The sequence below is a fragment of the Pyxicephalus adspersus genome, chromosome 5 (genome assembly GCF_032062135.1).
Source record: "Pyxicephalus adspersus chromosome 5, UCB_Pads_2.0, whole genome shotgun sequence".
In the NCBI taxonomy this organism is placed as follows: domain Eukaryota; kingdom Metazoa; phylum Chordata; class Amphibia; order Anura; family Pyxicephalidae; genus Pyxicephalus; species Pyxicephalus adspersus.
Window position 1 is genome coordinate 28750413 of NC_092862.1, and position 24277 is coordinate 28774689.

The 24277-nt window shown below is 37.7% G+C and overlaps 1 protein-coding gene across 2 annotated transcripts in view; it reads left to right on the forward strand.

The window, feature by feature from the left end:
- Positions 1-20779, forward strand: part of LOC140330681 (uncharacterized) — a 40035-nt gene extending 19256 nt beyond the window's left edge. For both annotated transcript variants that reach the window (XM_072411009.1, XM_072411010.1), the window contains exons 6-11: positions 1185-1369; positions 2715-2869; positions 3518-3680; positions 8995-9153; positions 10348-10515; positions 18518-20779. In XM_072411009.1, coding sequence (XP_072267110.1) covers positions 1185-1369; positions 2715-2869; positions 3518-3680; positions 8995-9153; positions 10348-10515; positions 18518-18694 — 1007 coding nt within the window. In that variant the 3' untranslated portion in view covers positions 18695-20779. The remainder of the gene's footprint in view (positions 1-1184; positions 1370-2714; positions 2870-3517; positions 3681-8994; positions 9154-10347; positions 10516-18517) is intronic.
- Positions 20780-24277: the final 3498 nt, after the last annotated feature.

A 24277-nucleotide genomic window follows, 5' to 3' on the forward strand; every position in this document is an offset into this window, starting at 1 on the left:
GAAAGTAAGATAATTGTAATATGAACGAATAGTCCAGAATAGCTATCTTTTAATTACACTTAGTATAACTATTGTTTATGAGCTTATTCGAACTGCTCCTGCACCCTCCCCATATTAGCTATACCCACTAGTGGCATTTACAGAAAGAGCTTTTCCAGTTGAGACATTTAAAGAAAAGCTAAGAATGTACAATACTGCTGTACAGTATTGCATGCTTTTGCAAGTTCAGGATAGAACTGGAGCTTTGCCTAACTCATTGTAGACTGCAACTTCTGTAACAAGATGCCCACTAATGTGACATAACTACACCTGGGCAGAGTTACAATGCAGAAGGCGATGTGGTACTTTAAAGCGAAACTAAACTCTTGACACTCATCTACAGGGTGCTGCTTCCTTCCTCATTCTCCTTTTCCTGGAGACAATCTTCAGCCATCTTTATTTGCCGAGCCAGGATGACATAACTCCCGCGCAGGCAAGCAGTAGGGTAAGCCGGGATTGCCAGGTATCCTGACAACCAAAGCTGAAACTGCACATGCACAGCTCAGCTTTTTTGACAGATACCCTGAGTGATCAGGCAGGTAGGTGGGATTATTGCAGAAGGAACATTGTCTGTCCCTTTCTGCAATATAATGACCTGCCTGATAGTGGATTTTTAGTTCTGCTTTAAGGACTTTCTTTGTGTAATTTCTGTTCATCTCCAATGCACAAATAACGGATATGTGCATTTTGGTCATATTCATTGGTGAAATACAATATGAATAAAAAGACAAAAAATTATAACAAAACCATATAAAGCAGCAACTAGTCTTATAAAACTGCATTATAGCTTGAACTATCAACTTATTCAGACATAAATATAAATATACATAAATTCACCCTCAATATTGACCTCCAAGAAAGTAAGGCCAAAACATCTCTAGGTTTTTTCCATTGACATCACATCTTGCTACCAGTTGCCTAAAGAAGGACGCATGTACTATATTTGATTTAAACCTGTAACGTCATTGGAGATTAGAGAGAGGAGAGAGGGAGACCTAGCACCTTTTGCTTACCCGTGGGTCAGTTTAAAGAGTAAATAGCATTTTGATTTGCAGTAGAGACGCTTCAAATGAATTGATAAAATTGACAAATGTTTGGCATTGCTGTAAAGGCAATTGCAGGTGACAGGTTTCTACTTTCTTCAGATAACCACATGAGAGAAAAGACTGTCCTGGTGGAAGATTTAACACAAGTGAAGAAGCTGGCAGATGTTTCTTCACAAGATCTCACATATAAAGGAGAGGAACACAAGAGCATTCTTCATGAGCTGCACAACACCACTCAGAATGTAAAGGAAAAGGAGAGGGAACTCCGCCTCCTGCAAACACAAGTAATGACTTTTATCTGTTTGTTACAATTACCTATTCCGTGCTAGTAATGAGTAAAAATGGCCACACATGGATAAGATAAAATGATCAGGTATCCCGGTGCAAGAAGAAGGGTCAGTGGTGTGCATTGGAATGCAAATTTTTCTGATTTCTCAGGAGCGTAAGTTGACTAATAAACATATGCTGTCTTTCAAAATAAAACTATTTTATGCGAAAATGCCAGCTTGAGAGCTATGGCAGCATGTGGCCCTTACCCAACAAATTAACACCATGGCTGTAGTCTAGGCATGGCTGCATTCTAAGAGTGGAATAATAATCCTCTAAATACAAACATTAAAATACTGCCCATGTTGGAAATTACCACGTAATTTACAGCTTGTGTAAAACAAGTTGTGAAATATTTTTTTATTAGCATTTACCAGTATAAAGGGATAGTGGGATACAGGTATGGATTTGTTGTGCCTTCACCATCAAATGCAAAAGAGCTAAACTAAGATTTTCAGTGAATGTGAAACTTGCTGAGTTAGGGAAGGGAGTAACTCTATGAAATAATAGGAGGGTACTAAGTTCATCATTTTCATTCTCAGTTAATACCCGGTGTGCTGGTTTTAGTAAAGAGCCCAAGGTGTTAATGCTTTCTGGTAGGGACAAGGTACTTAATTTGGCTATAGGCAGAGTCGAAAGTAGCCTACATTGCTCATGGTTTTTGGTTGTTTTTGAAGATCATGAGGGCGTGAAGGTCATAATACACTTTACATGCTTTTTTTCAAGGAGAAAGAACTGGAAATCTAGCCTTTGGGTTAGGTTCTAGGGCTGAATGTCCCGAAGGGCGGTAGCATGAGGACTTTTGGTGTGGTTCTCCCACACCCATCAGGTTTCTGATTGGGGAGCCTTGACCTGGTACAAGGATACCTCTAGGGCACTCTTTGTAGAGTTCCCACAATACATTACTATTAAGCTGGTAGATCATCATAATGCATATTATTATTATTATTATTATTAATAATAATAGTAATAATAATAATAAACAAGATTTATATAGCCAACATATTTCACAGCGCTGTACATTAAATAGGGATATAGTATAGAATATATATTATACCTGTTTTTTGTGATTTTTAAAACTAATGCTTTCAAAAACACAATGCTTTTTAGCATTTCCAAAACTGCCAGATTGCTTCTGGTAAATTTCCATTGGTAATTAATCACCTTTAGAGCTATGTAGATTCTGTGCCTAAATATACTGAAAGTGTATAACAAAGCTTTATTCTCATATTACAAATAAAAAATAAAAAACTATATTAGTTTTGACAGCGTTATCTTACGCTGGCTTTTTTAATGTTTTAGCTTCAGGAACAAACAAAGCAACATGAAGCTGTGGAAGCACAACTGGAAAAGAAGAGGTCAGAATGTTTATCAGTACGAGCTGCAATACTTCAGCTTGAAGAGCAGTATGTAGCTACCGCTCAGTCTGTGGAAGAGCGCATTATATTCCAGTTACGGTATGTACTAATACAACCGAATTGCATTGTTAGTTGTAAAGTTGAGCCCTCAAGATCAAAATATGTGAGCTTCCTTTTACTGATTTGTTGGAGGTGCCAATTCCAGACTTGTCTTCTTTATCGTTAACTATAGAGTCAATGATCTGAGACAAGTATGGAAATCGGAACTTTTGATTATTGAGTATTAATTACATTATTGTTTCTGGTTATTGAATCATAAGGTAGTTTAGCAAAGGGAAGAATGGCAGCTGGTAACAAGTTGGTTGTGGCACCATCCGTATTGCAGATATTTTTCCTGTAAAAATGTACATTCACTATCACATCTTTACACTGAAAGTGACATATTTACCAAATGAAGACACAAAATAGGAGACAGAGATGAGGAAGGATGAAGCCCAAGCTGTTACCATTTTTAGATAATTGGCAGTCTTTAACCAATATTTTTGGGATGCAGTGGTCATGGGAAGTCTCCCACACTAGGGAATGTGTTGAGCCTGGAGAACTGGTCAAGTCAGTGTGATGTGCATGCTAAGCATAAATATGTAATGCATTCCGGCTTAGGAAATGGAAAGGGTCACTTTTACGTCTTCATACATTTGTAGCTGAGAAGTGTTGTACTAAAGTACTACCTTTGTTGTTTATTGTTAGCAAAGAAGCAGAAAAATTAAGAACTCAGTTGAAAGAAAAGCAGTTGTCAGCTGATGAAGATAAATACTTGAGAAACAAATTGGCAGAAGATTGTGGACGTCTAACCAAAGAAAATGCCCACTTGCTAGCTCGGGTACTGGAAACCACTAAACAACTTGAAGAGGTATGCTCATTTATTGAATCTTTACCATTAGTTGATCACTATTTGCCATCTCTATTTGCCATCTCTAGCCAACCGTTCTTTTAGGAAGACTCAACAGCCAGGTTTTTCTGGCTCACTGCTTTTCTCCTAGATAGACCCGTGTCTAATATATCTTGTGCCTAATATATATATATTCCAAAATTTTGAGACCTGCGCACATGGTGATGTTCCAAAAATATATAAAAATTCATGTGTGATAACTAGCATTGACAAGCTGAGGAACTTCAAGCAATGCTCAAAATTGTAAGGGCAGTAGTTTTTGGCCTTGCAACAGCTCAACTGACAAATCACCATAGTAAAGTATTTTCTTGAAACAACACCTATATAAACAAATAATATTGTTGCTTGATGCCACAGGCATTAAACAGTTTATGACCCTTCATGCATGGCTTTTTCAGTTCTATCTCCCTTTCTCACACCCTTGGTTTATTTATCTTGTCTTGGGTGGCTCCACTAATCAGGCCAGATTAGCTATTTTAGTGCAAATTAACTCCACCCTGAGACTGTCCAGCACACTTTTGATGTTACAAATACAAGTTTCTTCTCTTTGCACAACCAACATCTTATTGCGTGTAATGTGTCTGTTGAAAGTTTTGGTAAACTTTAAATAAATAAATACCTGTCCTGTTTGTGGGATATCTTGTAGCAAGAACAGTGAAACTTACCTGATGGGAGCCCACCTTTCATGTTTATGTCAATTTGTGAATAATATTGAATTGACACTTAAAGGATTATAGGTACTGCGCATTCTATATAATTATTCAGTTATCCTAAGACGCCAGATGGATAAATAAATATCCAATAGTAGTAATTATACAGAGTTTTATAGTCTGGTTTTTAATTTTGTTACTATCTTAAAATTGTCTTTTTCTTCAAACTGCTTGGCTCAAGGATATGGGTTGTTTCAGCTAAATCCTAAAAACACGGCAGCACGGTGGCTCAGGGGTTAGCACTCCAGCCTTTGCAGCGCTAGGTCCTGGGTTCAAATCCCAGCCAGGACACTATCTGCATGGAGTTTGCAGGTTCTCCCCGTGTCTGTGTGGGTTTCCTCCGGTACTCCGGTTTCCTCCCACATCCCAAAAAAACATGCAGTTAAGTTAATTGGCTTCCCCCTAAAATTGACCTTAGACTACATTAACCACATATGACTATAGTAGGGACATTAGATTGTGAGCTCCTTTGAGGGACAGTTAGTGACATGACTATGAACTTTGTACAGCGCTGCATAATATGATGGTGCTATATAAATACTGTATAATAATAATAATAATAATCCTAAAAACACCTTTTCCTATGAATTAGATCAGTGTTTCCTAACTAGAATTCCTCCAGAGGTTACTGGGGGTTCCCTGAGCAAGGAGGAATTTGTGACTCTCAGGTCATTTTACCTAGAATCAATGATCCTTTGGCTATCTGTAAGGTTGGCATTCTTCCCAATGACCACCACATTATAGTACTGTGAACTGTGGATATAGTATTTATAATAGGAGTTCCCTGTAGACCTGAGAGATATTTCAAGGGGTTCCCTCATGTTAAAAAGATCGAGAAACACTGGGATAGGCCTTTATAAAAGTAAAACGAAGATAATCATTATGTTTCCTAAACATCTTAACACCTCTTTATAGAGAAGAGGGGTAGGAAAAGTTGACATTTGGAGGGCTAGTTTATTGTGAGAAAAAGCCAACATGGTCTTTCTGTTCTCCCCCCACCCTAGCCTGGAGTGTTGCAGAATAATGTATGACAAAAAATGACCAATTAACACTTTATATAAGAAAAATGTTCATCGACAATTTAGACACACTTGCCTGTCCTTTGTAGATGCTCATACACAATTCTCTCTAGTAGCAGCACAGATTACCATGTTTTGTAATAATCGAGCATTGTTTGGTGAATAACTTGGCAAGCATTAATGATATTTCCTAAAGGTCTGCATTTTTTTATTTTGAATGAAACGATGAAGCTAAAAATAATAATGCTATTAACATATCCGTTTGTTTCCTTGATTGTGTTTTTTATTTCTGAAGCCTATGTGGTTCAGGTTTCTCCGGTATCTCTTTCCTTTCATATTATCTCATCCAGCTCATCTTGTTGTAGCAGTAAAGGAGAAAAAAACATCAAAAGCAGAAAAGCAATCTCCCTTGTCTACAGAACTGTGTCGGTTCCTATCAGCACGCAGGCTGGAATAACATGATGACATTCCACTGCAGAAAGACAAACACCCACATTTTCATAAAATTCTCCACAGAAACATCAATTTCAGCATCATCGTATACCTAAAAATTGATAAAATGATCTTGTAGTTTATGTTATTAGTCCTTTGCTCCCTGCACAGACAAAATTATTATCCTAGAAATAAGAATATTTCATAATAGCTTCATGGTCTGGTTGGCTTTTTACATCCTCTTCATCATTTCTCAGAAAACAATAATTATTCAATTCATGAACTGAATTCAGATAACAGCAGATAACTACAAACAAAATTTTAATAATATTCAATATAAGTCTAGATAAACCCATACACAATACAACTTTTCTTGTTTAAACACCTCCAGTATCCACTATACTCTATCTTTAATAGAAAAATGCAAATATGCACCTTTTTCTGTGAAGTCTGCAGACCAACAGAGACTTCCAGGAGTATCAATCTCCTGTTCCCCCTGCAGTACTCAGTGGCTGCTCCTACTGGCTTCTACATCAGCTCTATGTCCTAAACTGACCTAAGCTATGTACACACATCAGATGAATCTGTCAAAAACTGACATGTACAGTGGTTCCCGATGTCCTTCATCAGTCTACCACAGCGACTTGATTAATAACTGCTGTACATATTGTTGTTTTAAAAAGAAAACAAATGATACAAGGGATTAAACATAAAAATGATAAAGCTGTGGCAAAGATTTATATTCTGCCTTATGCCACTTCCTATGGAGGAGAGCACAGTGGAGTACCTCTCATCTCCCACCCTCCCTTTTTCATTGAACAGAATTGCACTTGTTCACTTATCTGTATAAATCATTTCCAGCTACAGTTATCTGACATGCATGTGGGGTCTGTAGAGGCGTTAGGGGTCAGTGAGAGGAACCATTGTGTTCTAATGAGAAACATGATATCCACAATCCTGAAAGTGTTTCCAAAAAACATTCATAGAAAGATTTACTGCTGATTGTTGCAGTGCCACCAGCAGAAAGGTAAGTATTTACATTCTTCTTTGTAGGTGGAGATTGTTACCTGACAAAGTTGTTTAAAAACAAACAAATGACACTGGTGGTTGAACAGGGAGATGAAAAAACCAGGGCCTGGATTTATATGCTGTCTTCTGCTGCCTCCTTCTTCCACCAGTTGACTGGCTAGTGCAACATAACTAAAGCTGCGTACACACTTCCAATTTTTGTCGTTCAAAATGAACGACGAACGATCGATTGGGCAAAAATCGTTCGTAAAAAAAGTAACCAACGACGCCGACGAACGAGGAAAGTCATTGGAAACGAACGACCGGACCGGCGGATCGGATTGGACGACGATCGTTGACCATCGTTCGTGTGTACGATCGTTCGTTGATCGTCCATGGTCTGAGCATGCGTGACGAACGAACGTTCGTTCACTTCCTGTGGTGCACGTCACTCCCTGTATCGTTCAAATGATCGTATCTATTGTGTGTACAATATCTACGAACGATCGTGTCGTTATCTGTATGTGCAGGATCGGTGCTATATGATCGTTCGTAGATATCGTGCAGGATCGTTCATCGTTCGTTTAACAACGATAAAAATTGGAAGTGTGTACGTAGCTTTAGGCTGGGTCTACAGGGACTGTTTCCCCAGCTTTTGAAATTCCGATGCATTCCAATGGGCAATCCACACCAGGACATTTCCTTGAAGCACTTATTAGATAACACTCCTTGCAATGTTTTAAAAATTAAAGCACGGGGTAAACATGTCCATTGATTCCAACAGGGCATAGACATTTTGCAGTGGTTTAAAGTCAGGCTTTAAACCACTTGAATTTCAAACATAGGCTTTTAAAGCCTCAGGTTAAACACTGGGGAAACCCAGGCTGTAGACTCAGCCTTAGCTACTCAGAATATGCCAAGGACGATCCCAACAGGACAGATAAAATTTACTTACAGTTTTACTCTGTGTTAGAACATTTGGAACCCACACTTAGGTTGGGGATACTCACATTCTATTCTGTAACAGTATCGCTCTGTATTCTGTATAGAATCCGAGTGGATGTTCCACCAACAAAATTACACAAATTAGGTGCAGGGACTTAATTGCTATACAGTCAATCTCCTGGACAGGAAAAGGTGCAAACTAAAAAATCCAGTGGCGCTAAAATGTCATACTAATCACTCCTGTAAACTGTTAAATTTAATGCAGAAAGAGAAAGGATACAATAAAATCAATCACAATAAAAGCTATCACAATCTCTGTTATGAGTAAAGGTTCATATACATGCTAGATTTTTGGTGATAGTCATGATTGTCCATAACAGTTTCAGGTAAAAACTTAGCTGTAGTGCAGGTGTGATTAATAAGTTAATGACTATTTTAGACCCCACAGTTGTGCTCCTTCTTGCCATCTCCTCTATAAAACCATTCCTGATACCATCCAAAACAATCATTGTTTTGAACAAAAATTATTGAGCATCCATACAAGGCTTGGGAAATGAGTGGGAGCAATTGTTTTAAATCAGGATAACATTTACCTGTTATCTGATGATGGAGCCTGTTCAGAGTAAACATAAATCAGTCTTTCTTGTTTTCCTCCATGACAGGGTGGAATCTGCACTGCCACCTCTCCCCTGTGTTAGACACAAATATTCATGTCTGTACAATGATTGATTATAAGGAGGATCCTTTTATAGTCAGTGCGCTAATGGCCAGTCCTTGTACGAATACTCAATATCATAAACAAGACATTATCATTTTAAAGTTTATCATAATCTGTACAGAAATGTACCTAATTTTTTTCCATATGTCTCTCTATTGTGTGGCAGGAAGCCCAAGGATGGAGTTATGTGCTCCCTGTTGGTCTAATTATAGTAAAATATGGTATTTTTATTAAATATTGAGAGGTAATAGTATGACATCATTACTGGGGAACACAGGGTCAGAAACGATGCCAGAGCTATCTCACCACTGGAGTACTAAAAACATTAATTTCTAATTCTACATCTTAGTTTTAGCAGATTTATTTATTTCTACTTAGTGTGTCTGTTTTATTGTGTCAGGTTTTTCAATACACTGTAAAATTGTGGGACTATTTTGCTTTAGGAACGGCAGCTCCGGGAAAATGAAAGCTTGAACCTTACAAGAAGGATCTCTGAGCTGGTATCAGGGAAGGAGAATGAGAGACAGCTGGCGCTAAAACTATCACACTGGAGAAGACTAGTGCAGGATGAGAAGGACAAAGTTGCTGCTGCACAGGAACAGGTAACATTTCATACCTCTCTTGAGACCTGCAACAAAAAAAAAGTTTTTTTTTTTTTAAGGCATTATCGGAAATATAGAAAAAAGATTTTTCGGTTGAAATGTAGGGTTTGATATTCTTCATATGATTTAAACCTAGAATATTGGATATGTGATTTTTTGGTGACTTAATTGTGTTTGAATGTCCAGTCACCATCTGGCACTTGTAAGAACCTTAAAAAGGAACTAAACTTTAGAAATAAAAAATTGCAATCAGGCAGGTTCTTTTATTGTAGTGGAAAGGACTCATTGGGTTCTATTTATAAAGCAGTAAGTCTGAAAATTCACTGAAGCATTCCCAAGTGGAGAATTTTTCAGGTCCATTTGTTTGTTTTAAATGAAATACAAATTAAATGTTAAATAAATCATATTACATAGTTTTTTTACGCAATACATTTTTATTAGGAAACAGGTAAGAAACATACAAATCAAAGTACAGAACATGGCAATATAAGACAACAGAAGAATCAGTTACACATAAAATATAAAATTTCCAATACAAAATACTGTATGTAGACCAGAAATTAAATCTGTTCATAAACTGAGAGGAATAACATATTCCGAAGCTACATCTAGTGTCTGTCAGTGTGCCTAGCACAAAATCATTCCAAAGTAGCACTGCTCAATATGTTGGTAATAAATAATAATATTACATTAGTTTTGGTCAATCTAATGTTCCCCATTCAAGTTAAGATCTTTTCATACAATCTCTGTACAATCCATTTCACATTTATGGAAACTATGTAATAATAGGACCTACTATAATCTCATTATTTGTATTCAGTCAAGCCTGTTGCACTAGATTTTGGTTGATAGCTCTAAAGACATTTGTTACCATCAGATTGTAATATGTGGTTATACAGTCATATTGTAATGTCTATGGTGAGCCTAGGTACCCGCATTAGGCTCAGAGTAATGTAGATTGTGAGCTCCTCTGAGTGACATTTAGTGATTGTGATGATTATGAGTTCTGTGCTGCATAATATGTTGATGCATATAAATACATTACAATGACTGCAACCAATCTGAAATTAATGTTCGATTGGCATAACCAATTTGATATAGAAGTTTTATTGGTTCATTTATATCCTCTCTGTTTACATTCTGAAATGAATGTCTGTATTTTTAAAGAGATTTGAAATATCCGAATGTTAACAGGTGCTGCAGCTACAACAAGGGAGGAAGTCTGTGGAGATGGCTGGAAGTTCATTGCACAAGCAGCTGACAGATTTACAGAGTAAACACTCTAGCCTTCAGCAGGAAAACTCCCTCTTGCGTGTAGAGAAGAACCATTTGGTGGAGCACATCTCTCAGTTACATAAACAGGTAATGTGCCCGCAGCACACTGAACTCTTCTTCCTGGCTGGGAAAAGGGAGGAAAGTGTAGCTTAGCGTGTATGACCAGTCAGGACAAATGTGAGGTCAGCAGGAACACTGGAATGTTGTTTGTGTCACTCCCTTTGTCAGTGTGCATTTCACACAAATGAGTGTTGGATTAATATTAAACAGTATTTATATAGCGCCAACATATTACGCAGCGCTTTACAAAGTCTGTTGTTATATCACTAACTGTCCCTCAAAGGAGCTCACAATCTAATGTTATGGTCATTAACGTGGTCTAAGGACAATTTTTGAGGGAAAGCCAGTTAACCTAACTGCATGTTTTTTGGATGTGGGAGGAACCCAGAGTACCCGTAGGAAACTCACACAGTCACAGGGAGAACAAACAATCTTCTTTGCAGATATTGTCCTGACCGGAAAACAAACTTGTGACCTAGTGCTGCAAAGGCCAGAATGCTAACCACTAAGCCAATGTGCTGATGGTTAGAATCCATCATATTCAACTTAAGGGATATCAAAAGTCATCCATAGTTAAATATAATTTTAAAATTATCAATTTTCTCACAAATCTCACAAGTGCTGACCATACCTGCAACCTTTTCTGTAATGTTCACTATACATAAATAGCATCTCATTGTGGGCATTACTTGCATTGCAATGAAAACATCATACCTAATACACAGATGTAGATGAATGAGAAACAGAGCTGGACTGAAGGGTGAGGTGGTGGTCCTGGGAATGTTGGAACAAATCCTTGTAAGAGCATAGCCCCCCCCCCCCCCCNAACAACTTGCTTTCGAAGAACTTAGCTAGCAGAATCAATGATATGTAAAAAATTTTAAAATAGATATATAATAATGAGTATAAATAGGGGAATATGCTCTGAGTTTTAGGAAAGTGATTATAAACACTATATATTTTGTCAGTTTTTTTACCAGAGATATGCTTTTAATATAAATACAGTATGTTTCAGCTTGAATAATAATCACCTATATGGGGAACAAACAAAACTTCCTGATGAGACAGACTGCATTGTTCTTAATCCTAGAAGGAGGTCTGCTATATACTAGGTATTGAGTATCTCATGAAATGTTAGGAAGGGTTGCATGTTGGTAATAACAGCCAGTAAATCAGAAACATAACATAATCTATGTGGTTTATATGCAAGCATTAGTTTTAGTTTTTGGAACCTCTGCCTTTTAGTGTGGGGACACTGTGCCTAAATTGGTAATAAAGTTCCACTTGAAAAATTTGGGATCAGGCAGAGCATTATTGCAAAAAGGAACAGGCAATGTCCTTTCTGCAGTAAGTAATCTTACCTGCCCAGGGAACTGTTAAAATTGCTGAGCTGCACACGCGTGTTGCTTGCTGGGAAACCCAGCAATCCCAGCTTCCCCTGCAGTTGCCGGCGTTGTATGAAATCCGTCTGCATGGGAGTTACGTCATACCGGCCTTGCCAATCATAATGACCAAAGATCACAAGAAGGGAGTGAAGATGGAAGAAGATGGCAGCACCCTGCAATAGAAAGAAGACAGCTCGCATTATTGTGTGTGTGTTTCAGATTTTCAGATCTTTGTTCAGTTCCTGCTTACAGTAAGCCTATTAGTAACATAATGTCGCATTACCATAAAGCAGTGTTTCTCAACCAGGGTTCTGTGGATACCCAGGGTCCCTCCAGAAATTGCTAGTGGTTCAATGAGCAATTTGTGCCTCTCAGACACCAATGATCTTTTTGGTTGTCTGTAAGGATGACATTCTTCCCACTGGCCAACAATGTAAGAGGCATTCCTATTACTGACCAACATTGTAATATACTGTGAGCTATGGATATAGTAATTATAGCAGGGGATCCCTAAAGCCTGAAAATAATCTTTACTGGTTCGCCCATATTTAAACGATAGAGAGAAAGCTGTCCTAAAATATAGTTTAGTGTATTAAGTCTTACCATTGCATAATGTGAGGTGGGAGAAAATATTCGCCTTACTTTTTCATGAAAGGTACATGTACTAGATTCCACATCATTAAATACTAGAGCCTGTAATCAAGTTTTATTATTAAGTTAATATTTTCAGCATTTTATGTTACATCCACAGTGATAATAGTTCTTTAAAATTGCATCATGTTTTCGATATAATGCATGATTCTCGGAGTAGATCCTAATGACCCTTGTGTCCGTTGTTCCTTGGCAAACACTGAATTTGTAGCATAAAAACTGAATTCAGGTTACAGATGTTGTAGAGCCTCGGGGTCCTGCCAAACAGAGCACAGAAAGCTTGTGGTCTGTAAACCTGAAATTCTTGTTTCTCCTTTATCTTATTCATGGCAGCTGCAGTACAATGAAAAGGGGGGTTGGCTACCACCAGGCTATGAACCTCTGTCTTCTGGGGGATTGGCTGCAACCAAGCTAAAGGCTTTTCCTTGTCTTCTGGGGGGGGTGGGTACAACCAGCCTTTAGGGCTCTGTCTATCTTCTGGGGGGTTGGGTAACACCAGTAATTGGGGCTCTGTCTTTCTTCTGGGGGTTGTGTATAACCAGCCTTTAGGGCTCTGTCTATCTTCTGGGGGGTTGGGAAACACCAGCCATTGGGGCTCTGTCCATCTTTCATGTTTATGTTTGATTTTTCTTGCATTACAATCACTTTCAAGTAGAGTTTAAATGTTTTCTTTCAACTCCTTGTTTGCCTGCCAGGATATATAGTGCACCTTCAGGGTAAATTAAGGATTCTAAGCTTTGTTCCAAAGCTATATACACTAACAGAGTGGATTGCAGCATTTTCATTGCTGGTATTCCCACTGCTTAATTATTAGGTGGGTCACTATTTTATTTTACGTTAAAAAACAGCTATATAACACTTCATTCTCACTAAGCAAATATTCTACACACATGTTGTATAGTGCTGCATACACACATGCAATTTTCGTAGATGGAAACGATCTTTCAAGATTGACAGATAGATTAACCAGTGCTATACACACAGAGCCCTTCTGCTCTATAGAGGGGGGAGAATGAGCAAGCTGCACCCCACTGTGCCCTCCTCCCTTGACTTGTTTAGCATTTGATCCCCATCAGTCATTCATGGATCTGTCCTGGAGGATCCATGAACGATGTCAGGCAACCGCTGTACACACGTCAGATTCTCACCAGAGATGAGCGTTTGACGTATGTACATAAGTGTATGTGCCTAGGTGTACAGCGGCCGTCTGACGTAATTTATGGATCCATCCTGGCGGTTCCACGAAGAACGGCAATGCAAGTGAAGGTGAGAGAGTGCAGCGTGGTGGCTCTCGCTCGTTCTCCCCCTCTCCATAGAGCAGAACGGCACTATGTACAGTGTTTGTTCATGCATCTTTCAGTGATATGTCAATAGTCATAATTGTTTTTTATCTTCCAAAATACATGTTGGCTGCCTGTATGCTAAACCCTGGTCTTTATCATGTAATTAATACTGATTCTGGGTTAATTACTTGATAAAGCCCAGGGTTTAGCATAACAGGCAGCCAACAAGTATTTTGGAAGATAATCATCAATCAGGACCTCTAAGTTTCTGTTAGGAAAAGTTTAACTTAAAAGGGGAACCTGACACTCTGTCCATTCAATGCAAATTGACCTGTTCTATTTATGCAACAACCCCCACCATCACTAAAACTCACCTTTGTCACTCTCCTCCTTTCTGAGGCCCCAGATCTTTTTCCCTTTTATACAATATTTGGTGAACAGTGCTTACACAGAGATTATAAGTTCTGGAAAACTTGATAAGGACTGCAGGGCTGTGAAGAGAACATGTCGCATTTCACTGAATGTATAAAGGAACAGATTGACTTTGAGGTCACTATGGACAGGTATATATTGTGTCCAAGCATATAGCTAGTGCTCTGTGTATGAAACACCTATCAATGGATGAAAATAAATTGGTCAGGAGGCTCATATCTGCATTGCAAGTAGTCTGGCGGTTTGGAATTTTTCAGTCTCCTATTTTTCTGACAACATAGCAATAAATAAGAATGCCCCAACCCTGGCCTATATACCCTAATTGGAAGGTCAGTTCACAACTTGTGAGTAGTCAAGCTTTGTACAGACAGCACTGTTTTGATATAATAAGTAAAATCTAATCCAATGCATAAGAATGCTCAGATTCTTAGTGGTATTCTACCATCAATGATATATCCATGTGCCACATCCCAGCTAATATAGTTATATAGAACCAAAATACATACATGGGAGGAAAAGGAACTTTTAGGGAACCAATTAAAAAAAAAAACCCAAACTTTTATTATTAACCTCCTGGGCGTTTCACTGATGTCTGGATTTCTGTACCAAGAGCGGTACACAACAAGGGTCTAGTAGATAATCGTGAATATAAAAAAAGTTTGAAACACACAATCATGTAAAAAAAAAAAAAATTACTTTTAATAAAATTAAAAAAAAAACACAAAAATCAGCTTAAACAAGAATACATAAATAAATCAAAAATACTGAAAATGTGATAATTCGGTATACTGTATAGTAATATATTTTTCTAAAACACCTCCCTAGTGTGGTAAATTTTAAAACAGAGTCCAACGTCACATACATAGACAAAACCACATAAATATATTTTGTATTATTTTGTATTGGATTGGATACAGGACTTTGTATTGAATCCAATACAAAATATTTGAATTTCCCGCTATGACCCCCATTGACGGGCGCATGCACGGACATCATCAGGATTCGCTGAGGGACGCATACGCGAACGCCGGGTGTTCTAATTCTTTCCGAATTTCCGTATTTCCATGCAAAAAGTGTTAAATTTTTTGTATGAAAATTTATTTTAGATTGTGGGCTATAATTCACCGAATTACTCAATAATTACTTATAATTCACCGAATTACCGCATAACTCACCGAAATATGTCCAAAATTTTATAAATTTAATAATAAAATTTTTTTTATAAAACATAAAAAAAATCTTTAAAAAAAATCTTTAAAAAAAATAGTGTATAATGTAATGTAATTGTACAGTAGCTTATATAATATATATATATAATACAATTATATATATATTATTATATTATTTTATTATTTTATTATTATAAAGATTTCTTTGTATTGGACTCAATACAGCTTTTTTGTACTGAGCTCAATACAAAGTTTTTTGAATTTCCCGCCCCGCCTCCCACACTGACGCATGCAACGACGTCACCCGGAAACCCGGGACATAGTCACTGCACTCGCTGGGTGAAGAAGAAGCAAGAGAGAAGACGTGTCCGGAGGAGCTGCGGGGACCGGGTAAGTATATTCCTTCCTACAGTTGTAATCCGGTTGTCATACAATGTATGACAATCAGATTGCAATATAACGTTTGTTTAACCACCTGAGAAAAGTTCGGGTTTAACGGCCGGGTGGTTAATTTACATAAAATATTTTTGTATAAAACATGTTCTTCCTGTTGCTAAAAGAGGGATTCTAAAATTTCAAGATGTACAGACATTTTAAAGCCATAATAATAGTCTCACATATATCATATGCGGCGCATTTTGCAGACTTTTGGTATGCTTCTTCAGGAATTATCAGTGAGATCTATGAATACAATATATTATAATTAATAAATGAACTTATACATCAATAACAAATGTTATCTTAGATTCCACATTTACTTATCTATTCTATGTTCTATGTTTTACATTTGGTGCCTTAAAAGTCCCTTTTTTCCCCCATGTTTGTATAATAAGTGAAATGTTGGCACTTTATTGTCACTTTTTTCAGGGTTCGAAATTCAGCCAGGACACTATCTGCATGGAGTTTGTATGTTTCCCTGTGTTAGTATGGGTTTCCTCCAGGCACTTCCCTTACATCTCCAAAATCATGCAGTTAGGGTAACGCGGACCTATCACTAATTTTTTTTGCTTTACATAAAAGGGTAAACAAACCTTTTTTGTATGGAGAAAATGATCCCCTTTTTTTTCGTTTAACACCCTTTTCTTTTTCTTTATAAAAAAAGAGTGAAGGCCTTCCCTGTCTGTCTTTATCGCCACAGGAATGGGACCGCAGAGCCTCCTGGGAAACCCATGTCAGGCACCCCAGGAGGCTCCCGGCTGCTTTAATCTCGGTCATGCACTGAAGGGGCGCATCGAGATTGGCGCTCTCTTTTTCCCTTTACGGCGGGCTACGTCGCCTGTTCTTGCAGCTGCGCAGTGTATAGCTTGAAGAAGGACAAGGATGGCAGTACTTCCTCCGGGGCACAGTTTGATTACAGGATGGCACAGGACCCAGTTGAGAACTCATCTCTGGCTGAATCAAGGGAAAAAATTTTAGGTTGGTGGTAGCCCCTGTATTGTGACCCAACTCATAAGTAACCATCCAAAAACAGCCGGTTGATTACTGAAAAGTTCCCAGTGGTATGCCCGGCTAAAAAGGGCTGGGGATAACACTGATGTTCCTGTGTTTGTACTGTATACGTATCTGTGCATGGTGGCATCGTACTAGTCCATTACATATACAGCCTCTGCTGGCAGTGCTGAATGGTGGAGATTTGTTGATGTTTCTACACATCAGCTTAAAGCTGTCGGTTATCTCAGACTCTCCATGTGGATAGTAAATATTTTTGTGTGTTTATATAGTGCTGACATATTACTAGTGCTCTAATTGATCTCATTTAGCATGGCTGCTGACTATACTACTTTGACATACAACTAGCCTCTAGGACAACCTTTCAGGTCTTCGGGGATCCCCTACTATAATACTATATTCACAGCTCACAGTACATTAGTGTGGTGGTCATTGGGAAGGTATGCGTTTTACATTGCTGGCCAGTGGAAAGAATGTCACTCTTACAGATGGACAAAAAGATAATTGGCATTAGCGGTATTTGACCTGAGAGGGACAAATTGCTCTTTGTTCAAGGACCCTCTAGCAACCTCTGGAGGAACCCTGGTCTAGGAGGTGATTTTGCACATATGCAGATGCAGAAGACTAGTAAAACTGAGATAGTCACACCAAAATTTACCTTGTGACCTGATATTTGCCTAAAAACAATAGGAATGGAGATAACTGACCTTCCCAGCACAACCCATCTAAGGCCATTTACCTCCTATGTTACTATGATACCTACAGAGTCCTATGCACTATGCTTGTAATCCATCACTATTATCTCTATTAAGACCCTGACCCACTCTCAGGGTGATTTTCTAAAACTTTACAAAATCTGCTTGTGTACATCAGTAGGACATATTATCCCCCTCTAAAACAGTGGTAACTGCTGAGAAGCACAGGCCACGTTTGTAATGAGAAACATTGCTTTCATATATTGTATCAAACAGCCTTACAATAATGTCCCCAAATAATGTCGCCAAGACTGGAGAGGATACACTTTCATCAGTGAAGCTGAATTAATTTCTTCAAAGTCATTTGCTATTTGCTATCAAATGTTTTGAATCCTGCTCATTTCTTGTTTTTTGTTGTTTATTTATCTGTTGTTTCCGTATTTTTATAGTCTATGGGGTTTGATAGGCCGGTACAGTACGGCCACTGTTTTTTACTGTTACTTACGCCAGAGTTTTATGTACCATTATCGGATGTACCTATCACCCTGTATGCTGTGTTTACGAGATGTTTTGCTGTATAAGCCTGGTTGTCTTTGAATGTGAAAATGTTCAATAAAAATTCAGTTTAAAAAAAAAAAATGTTTTGAATCCTGGACCAGATCCATTCCAGGTTTGCTGGATCATCCAGCTCCACTGATAAAAGTGTATTCTCTCCAGTCTTTGAGAGCTTTAATAAATCAGGCCCAATATATTTAGATGTCTCATATATTTAGATGTTTCATCTGGACATAAAATGATCACATGTTTTATGTGCTTCAGGATCACAAGTCACTCGTCCGTGCACATTTCTACACCGGTGTCGTGTCTTCTGTGTTCATTAATAAACCACCCTGCCCACATCACACAACCATACATCATGTTATCAATTCTGTGCATTAAACAACAAACATCCCTATTCTTCCTAGATTGCCGAGAAAAATGATGAAATCCGCCTCATGCAGGGTCATGTGGACAGCTTGTGCTCCAATTTTAATAGCCTGAAGCTCCACAGAGATCTGGATGAGTCTTCTGAGAAACAAGCCTGGCAGCAGCTTTCTAATATCATGCGTGATATTGCAACTACAAATGAGCAAATCTTTTAAAATCTTTTCTGTATGTGTGGTAAACTTTTCTGTTCTACTGTGGTCACATCCTTGTTTTTTATGCTTAGAATTTAAAACACTATTGTGCTGACACTCATTCCATTCCTGAATATACTCCTACACCAAGATGGTCTATGAGTGTTCACATCTTCTGCTCCTCTGCTATCAGCACACTGGCTCTTCTGCAGCACTGGTGCCACCAATTAGCTGGCACAGTATTGTAGGGTGGCTTGTGTGCATCCTACCTGCCCCACCCTTTTTTATAGTAAACCTAAACTTAGAAAACAAAAAGTCACTGTGAGGTTGTACAGAAGAGACATTACATGTCTCAAAAGAAACATAAATTGTCTCTTATGTAAGAAAAAAAAAAAATCTGGTTCCCCGTGGCTTTTTGTTTAAGATCCGCACTGTATGGTGGATCCCAGTGGCCTGGCACAGGATTTAAATCATCAGTGGTTATCCAAAGGCTGGAGCGGATCGTTGTCTTCATAGATGTCTGTGGGGAAGATGTGGTGCCTTGCGAGCATACAATGATGACAGAATGCTGGGCCTATTATCGCTGCAGGATGGCTGTAGGTATGTGCCATATGCTGTAAGTATGCTTTGTATACTTGCCGATTATGGCAAAAGCTCACCAACGAGTTTAGTTCCCCTTTATACCTGGATCATGTTTTTAGTAAGCTGATAGAGATTTTTTTTTCTGTGTCTAGCCTTTGAGAGCTTTAATATATCAGGCCCAATCAATCTATCAGTATTTTCTTTTAAAGCTGGCCACACTCATGATAATTGTATACAGTGATTAAACTCAATTAATTAACTCAAAATCACAAAGTAATCACAGACAATAGAATGCAGGTTTCAGCCGACCAGAAAGAGATGGGTTTGGAATTAGCATCATCAGTGGAAAAATGATCACTTTTGATGAAATCGCTGTTGTCTTTATCATTTTCGATCATTCAATAAGCTGTATTGGAGCTATTAATTTATTTCCTAGTTTCAACTGGTCAATCCAAAAAATTTTGATGGTCGATCAAAATAATAGATGGTAGATTTTTTTGTTTCTTCTGAATACATTTGTAATTCCCGATTTATTAGGAATAACACTAATATTTATTAATATTAATAATATTCACAAACAGAATTGTTTATAGCGCCAACATATTACACAACACTGTGTAATAGAGGTTGAAGATGTAATGTAATGTAATGTAATAGAGGTTGAAGATGACAGACAGATACAGACAGTGACACAGGAGAAGGAGAGGACCCTGCCCTGAAGAGCTTACAATCTTGGCACTGATTGAAAATTTGACATGTATATGGCCCCCTAAAGTGTAACCAATCCCAACAAAAATTATAGCAGTGTACCAATATTTAGATGTGTTGGCTACATTAGTTGTAATTTTCTGCTAGTAACACACAATCTGTCCTCCAATAAGGATGTTCACTCGTTGTAGAGGAGCAGTGTTGTCACCCTCTGACAGGAAGTGTGTTCAGACTATTAACTTACCCTGGTATTCTGTAATTCAAACAAGTGCACTGGGCAGGGCTGATATCACTTGGGATGGCAGCATCAACTGATACGTTTTCACACATACTACATATATATAAGAGAATGCTCTCAATTTTTTATTTAGCACACATGCATTGTTAGCATTGCATACACTTTAAGTGCCGGTTTACCCAAACAATGGTTTAGGCTGTTGTAGTTTTTTACTTTTCAAATTATATTTTAAAATATTTTTTTCAATATATTAAAATGTTAGTGCATTATATTTGATTATACAAATTTGTGGCATTTTATATAAAAATAAAGATTTCCATACTGACCAGATATAAGTGGGTACACAATATTTGATTTTTTGATGACCTGTGATTCCCTCCATTGATTTTTTTATATAGAGTTTAATAGGAATAGGAGTTTCATATATAGAGTTTAATAGGAATCTGTAGACAGGAAGATTTTTATATAACACAGAAAGGTTTCTTGACATTTAAATGCTGATCCCCAATATTTTCTCTTTGGTTGTGAATTATTGAAATAAACCATGTTTGCTGTGATTTAATAAATCATGTTCAAGCAAATCTGCCTGTTTTCAATATATTTGTGTAATACATGATAATGATTAGTGAATTATAAGCAAGAGTGTTCCAATATAGGTGCCGCCTAAAACTTGATGGTACAATTTTTAATATATATATATATGTTTATATATTATGAAGATTCAACTTTTTCAAAATCTGTAACTACTGCCTGATAATAAACTTTCAGCCACTGAAAACACGTCATCAGAAAAGATATATTGTCTCATCATACAATGGTTTATAAAATTTGGTTATAAAAACAATGGCAGAAAGTATGTGGGAGGGGGCTTTGGACTTGATGCACAAAATTAGCAACATCACAACTATCAAAATGAGAACAATTTTTGGGTAAATTATATCACATAGCATTGTTGTATGATTGTTATATTTCTACTTATATCATCCATTAATGGATACAGGAATCTGATAACTTCGGGTTAGTCTGCAACCTTCATATGGATTGGACCCTATCAAACAAAAGCTTGTAGGCCAACCCAGGACAACCCATCCTACTACCAGCATATCCATGTCCTGGAAGGATGGATGCAACTGCAGCTCTGCTGTTTGAAAGACTTTTCAATTTTTGCTAGCCTGATCTTCAAATTTTCTCCAGATTGCTAGCTGGTCTCTCACATTGGGCCTGAATTATTAAAGCTCTGCAAGGCTAGAAAGGATAAACTTTCATCAGCTACTGGGTCATTCAGCAAACCTGGAATGGATCTGATCCAGAATTGAAAACGTTTCCTAACAAATAGCAAACGACTTTTAAGAAATCCATTCCAGGTTTGCTGGTTCACCCAGCTTCATTGATGAAACGGTATCCTCTCCAGCCTTAAAGAGCTTTAATAAATCAGGCCCATAGAGTTCTCAATAAACTTTGACCTAATAAAGCTATTTCTAGACCCATAGTTTTATCATTGATCTGCCAATTGTTTCCTGTAAAGGGCCTGCCATGCATCTTCATTCTCATTTCCACATACTCTACATCCTATACAATTGTTGCTGCACTTTACATGATCTGCCCTTTTGGATTTTAGGCTTGAAAGCCTCGTTTGCATTTGCTCCAACTTCTGGGGAATTGTTATAGTTTCTGAGGCAAATTCCTGAAAATTCTAACTTGGCAAATTTGGACATTTCTAATAATAAATATACCCAACTGTAATCATCACAAGCCTGCTAGCAAACTAGATGAAGTGCAGACGTGCATATGTGTCTATTGTCAGTCTGGTGTGTGTTTGGGGGTTGGGGGGGAGGATGAGACTGCTTGGGGCCACCTGTTGCTTATCACTGTCTCAGATTATCTGTAGAATATAATGGACCGTGTAGGACTGACCAGTACAAAACCCATGGTCTCACCAGAGATAAAGATTTTGGAATCCAGTAATTAAGTTCTTAGTGGTCTTTACTGGAGCATATTGATTGGCTGATTGCTAATTTTTTAAACAGTGAGATTCAGGATTGTGACTGCTGTGTATAGGGTGTGAAGGTCACTCTGTGTGTTCCATCTGTCACAAAGTTTTCCCTAAACATCCTACTGGCATGGATCCATTCTTATTCCTATATCATCAAATTGGAATGCCAAAAATACAATAGGTGTAATATAAACTGTAAATATATTTGCATTTATAGTAGTATCTAGTTAGAATGCCTGGCTAAATAATGTTAAAATTATATAATATACATGCATTATATATGGTAATAAGTATGATGTATACAAACAGTTATATTTATTCATTGGAAAATAAGTTTAGAAACTTAACACTCAAAAAACTTAAATACAACATACAAAGAAGAGATGACTATTGCTTGGCTGCTGAAAGATTTTAATCTCATCATGATGGGAGTTGCAAAAGTTTTCACCTTGCACAAGGTGCACCTGGTGTGTTAGCAACACACCTCTCCCCCGACAAACTCCTCCCCAGGGTTACACCCCCTTGCTGGTATGAATAGATTGGTTTGTTCAGACCCATTCATAATAAATAGTTGTAAAAATGAACAAATCCATTCATACAATTCAGCATGTAAAATGAGGACAATCACTGCAGAGTTCTATGAACGGATTTGATTACAATCATAAAAAGATATAACATTTAAAAATGGTATTTGATTCTGTCTCAATTTTTTGGCTGATTTTTTGTGGTATTTTATTATTTGAAGCATTTAATCAATAAGAAAATAAATAGCAACTTAAATTTACTACAACTACAAACTAGAAATTTAAAGAGAAATCAACACAAGCACATGCCTAGTTAGTTATGGGAAATGAAGTATTTTTGTAAATTTTAGTCTTTTTTTTTTTACTTAATTCCAACTCTCACTTACTAACTCGCCTCTACTGAAGCTCCACTACTACCCTGTGCTTATCCATTGGGAAGAGTAGTCAGGGCAGCATGAACCTGTCACTCACCTACAATACTGTTTCCAATGTGTGTAAGGTTGCATGAAAAGACACAGGAGCAAAATGGAGGTGAGCAACAGTGGGTGGTGCACTGCATTGGGGGAAGAAAGAACTCAGTGGCTGCACAGGGGAGGGGCCCAATTACATTTAGCTTGGGGGTCTCATATATGTAGCCATGCCCCTTTACTTTGCATTGGTATTCAGTGGTTTCTTTTCCCATCCCGTGTTACTTATCTAAGAATGTGGAGCCGCTTCTCCTAACCCCACTGCTGTCTCACAATGGTGGCACCAGATCTTAATGGGTCCCATTAGTCAAATATCAGTCAGTGATACCCAGAGGTGGAATAGAAGACATTGTTGGACTGAGATAAATCTACTTCAGCATTACCACAGCAAGGGGAACATTGACGCCACCACTGGTTTGATGGATATGAATCTGCATCAGCTGTAGCCAGAGGAACAGTTGCAACAATTATATTTCATGGAACACTGTTGAAGAAACCTTGTCCTCTAAGATAATAGCCTATGAGTATCCCATTCATAAGATACAGTTTAGGCATTTGATTATTATGTTAGCTGTAAGGAAAAAATACATGACAAAAAAAGAAATCTATTTTAGTATATATATATATATATATATATATATATATATATATATATATATAAAAAGAAAACCTCAGTGTGTGATTTACCCCTCTAAGCAATGTTGGCTAAGCTTCTTTTCCTCATGTTCTGTGACCCTACATTTGAGGTTTCCTCTGTAAGAATACAAACACAATCTCTAAGCTCCCTCCTAGCTGTCAGAGATTCAGTTAACATCTATTTCAAGTCAAGCTCATGATCCATTTGTGTTTCACCCTAATATACCCAATTGGGATATAATTACAATTGTGCTGCCTTCTCCTTTTTCTTTTTTTAGCCAAGATAAATAAAAATAAATACCAGGATCAGTACTATAGCGCCAACTATGAGCAAATCTGCCCCTTGTTTTAGGCTTCATGGTGAAGTAGGGAGTCACATTCAATTATAGGCAACAAATTTCCTAATTTGGCTGGAGCTCCATATCCCTCTCCCTAAAACACAAAGACAATATTATGTAA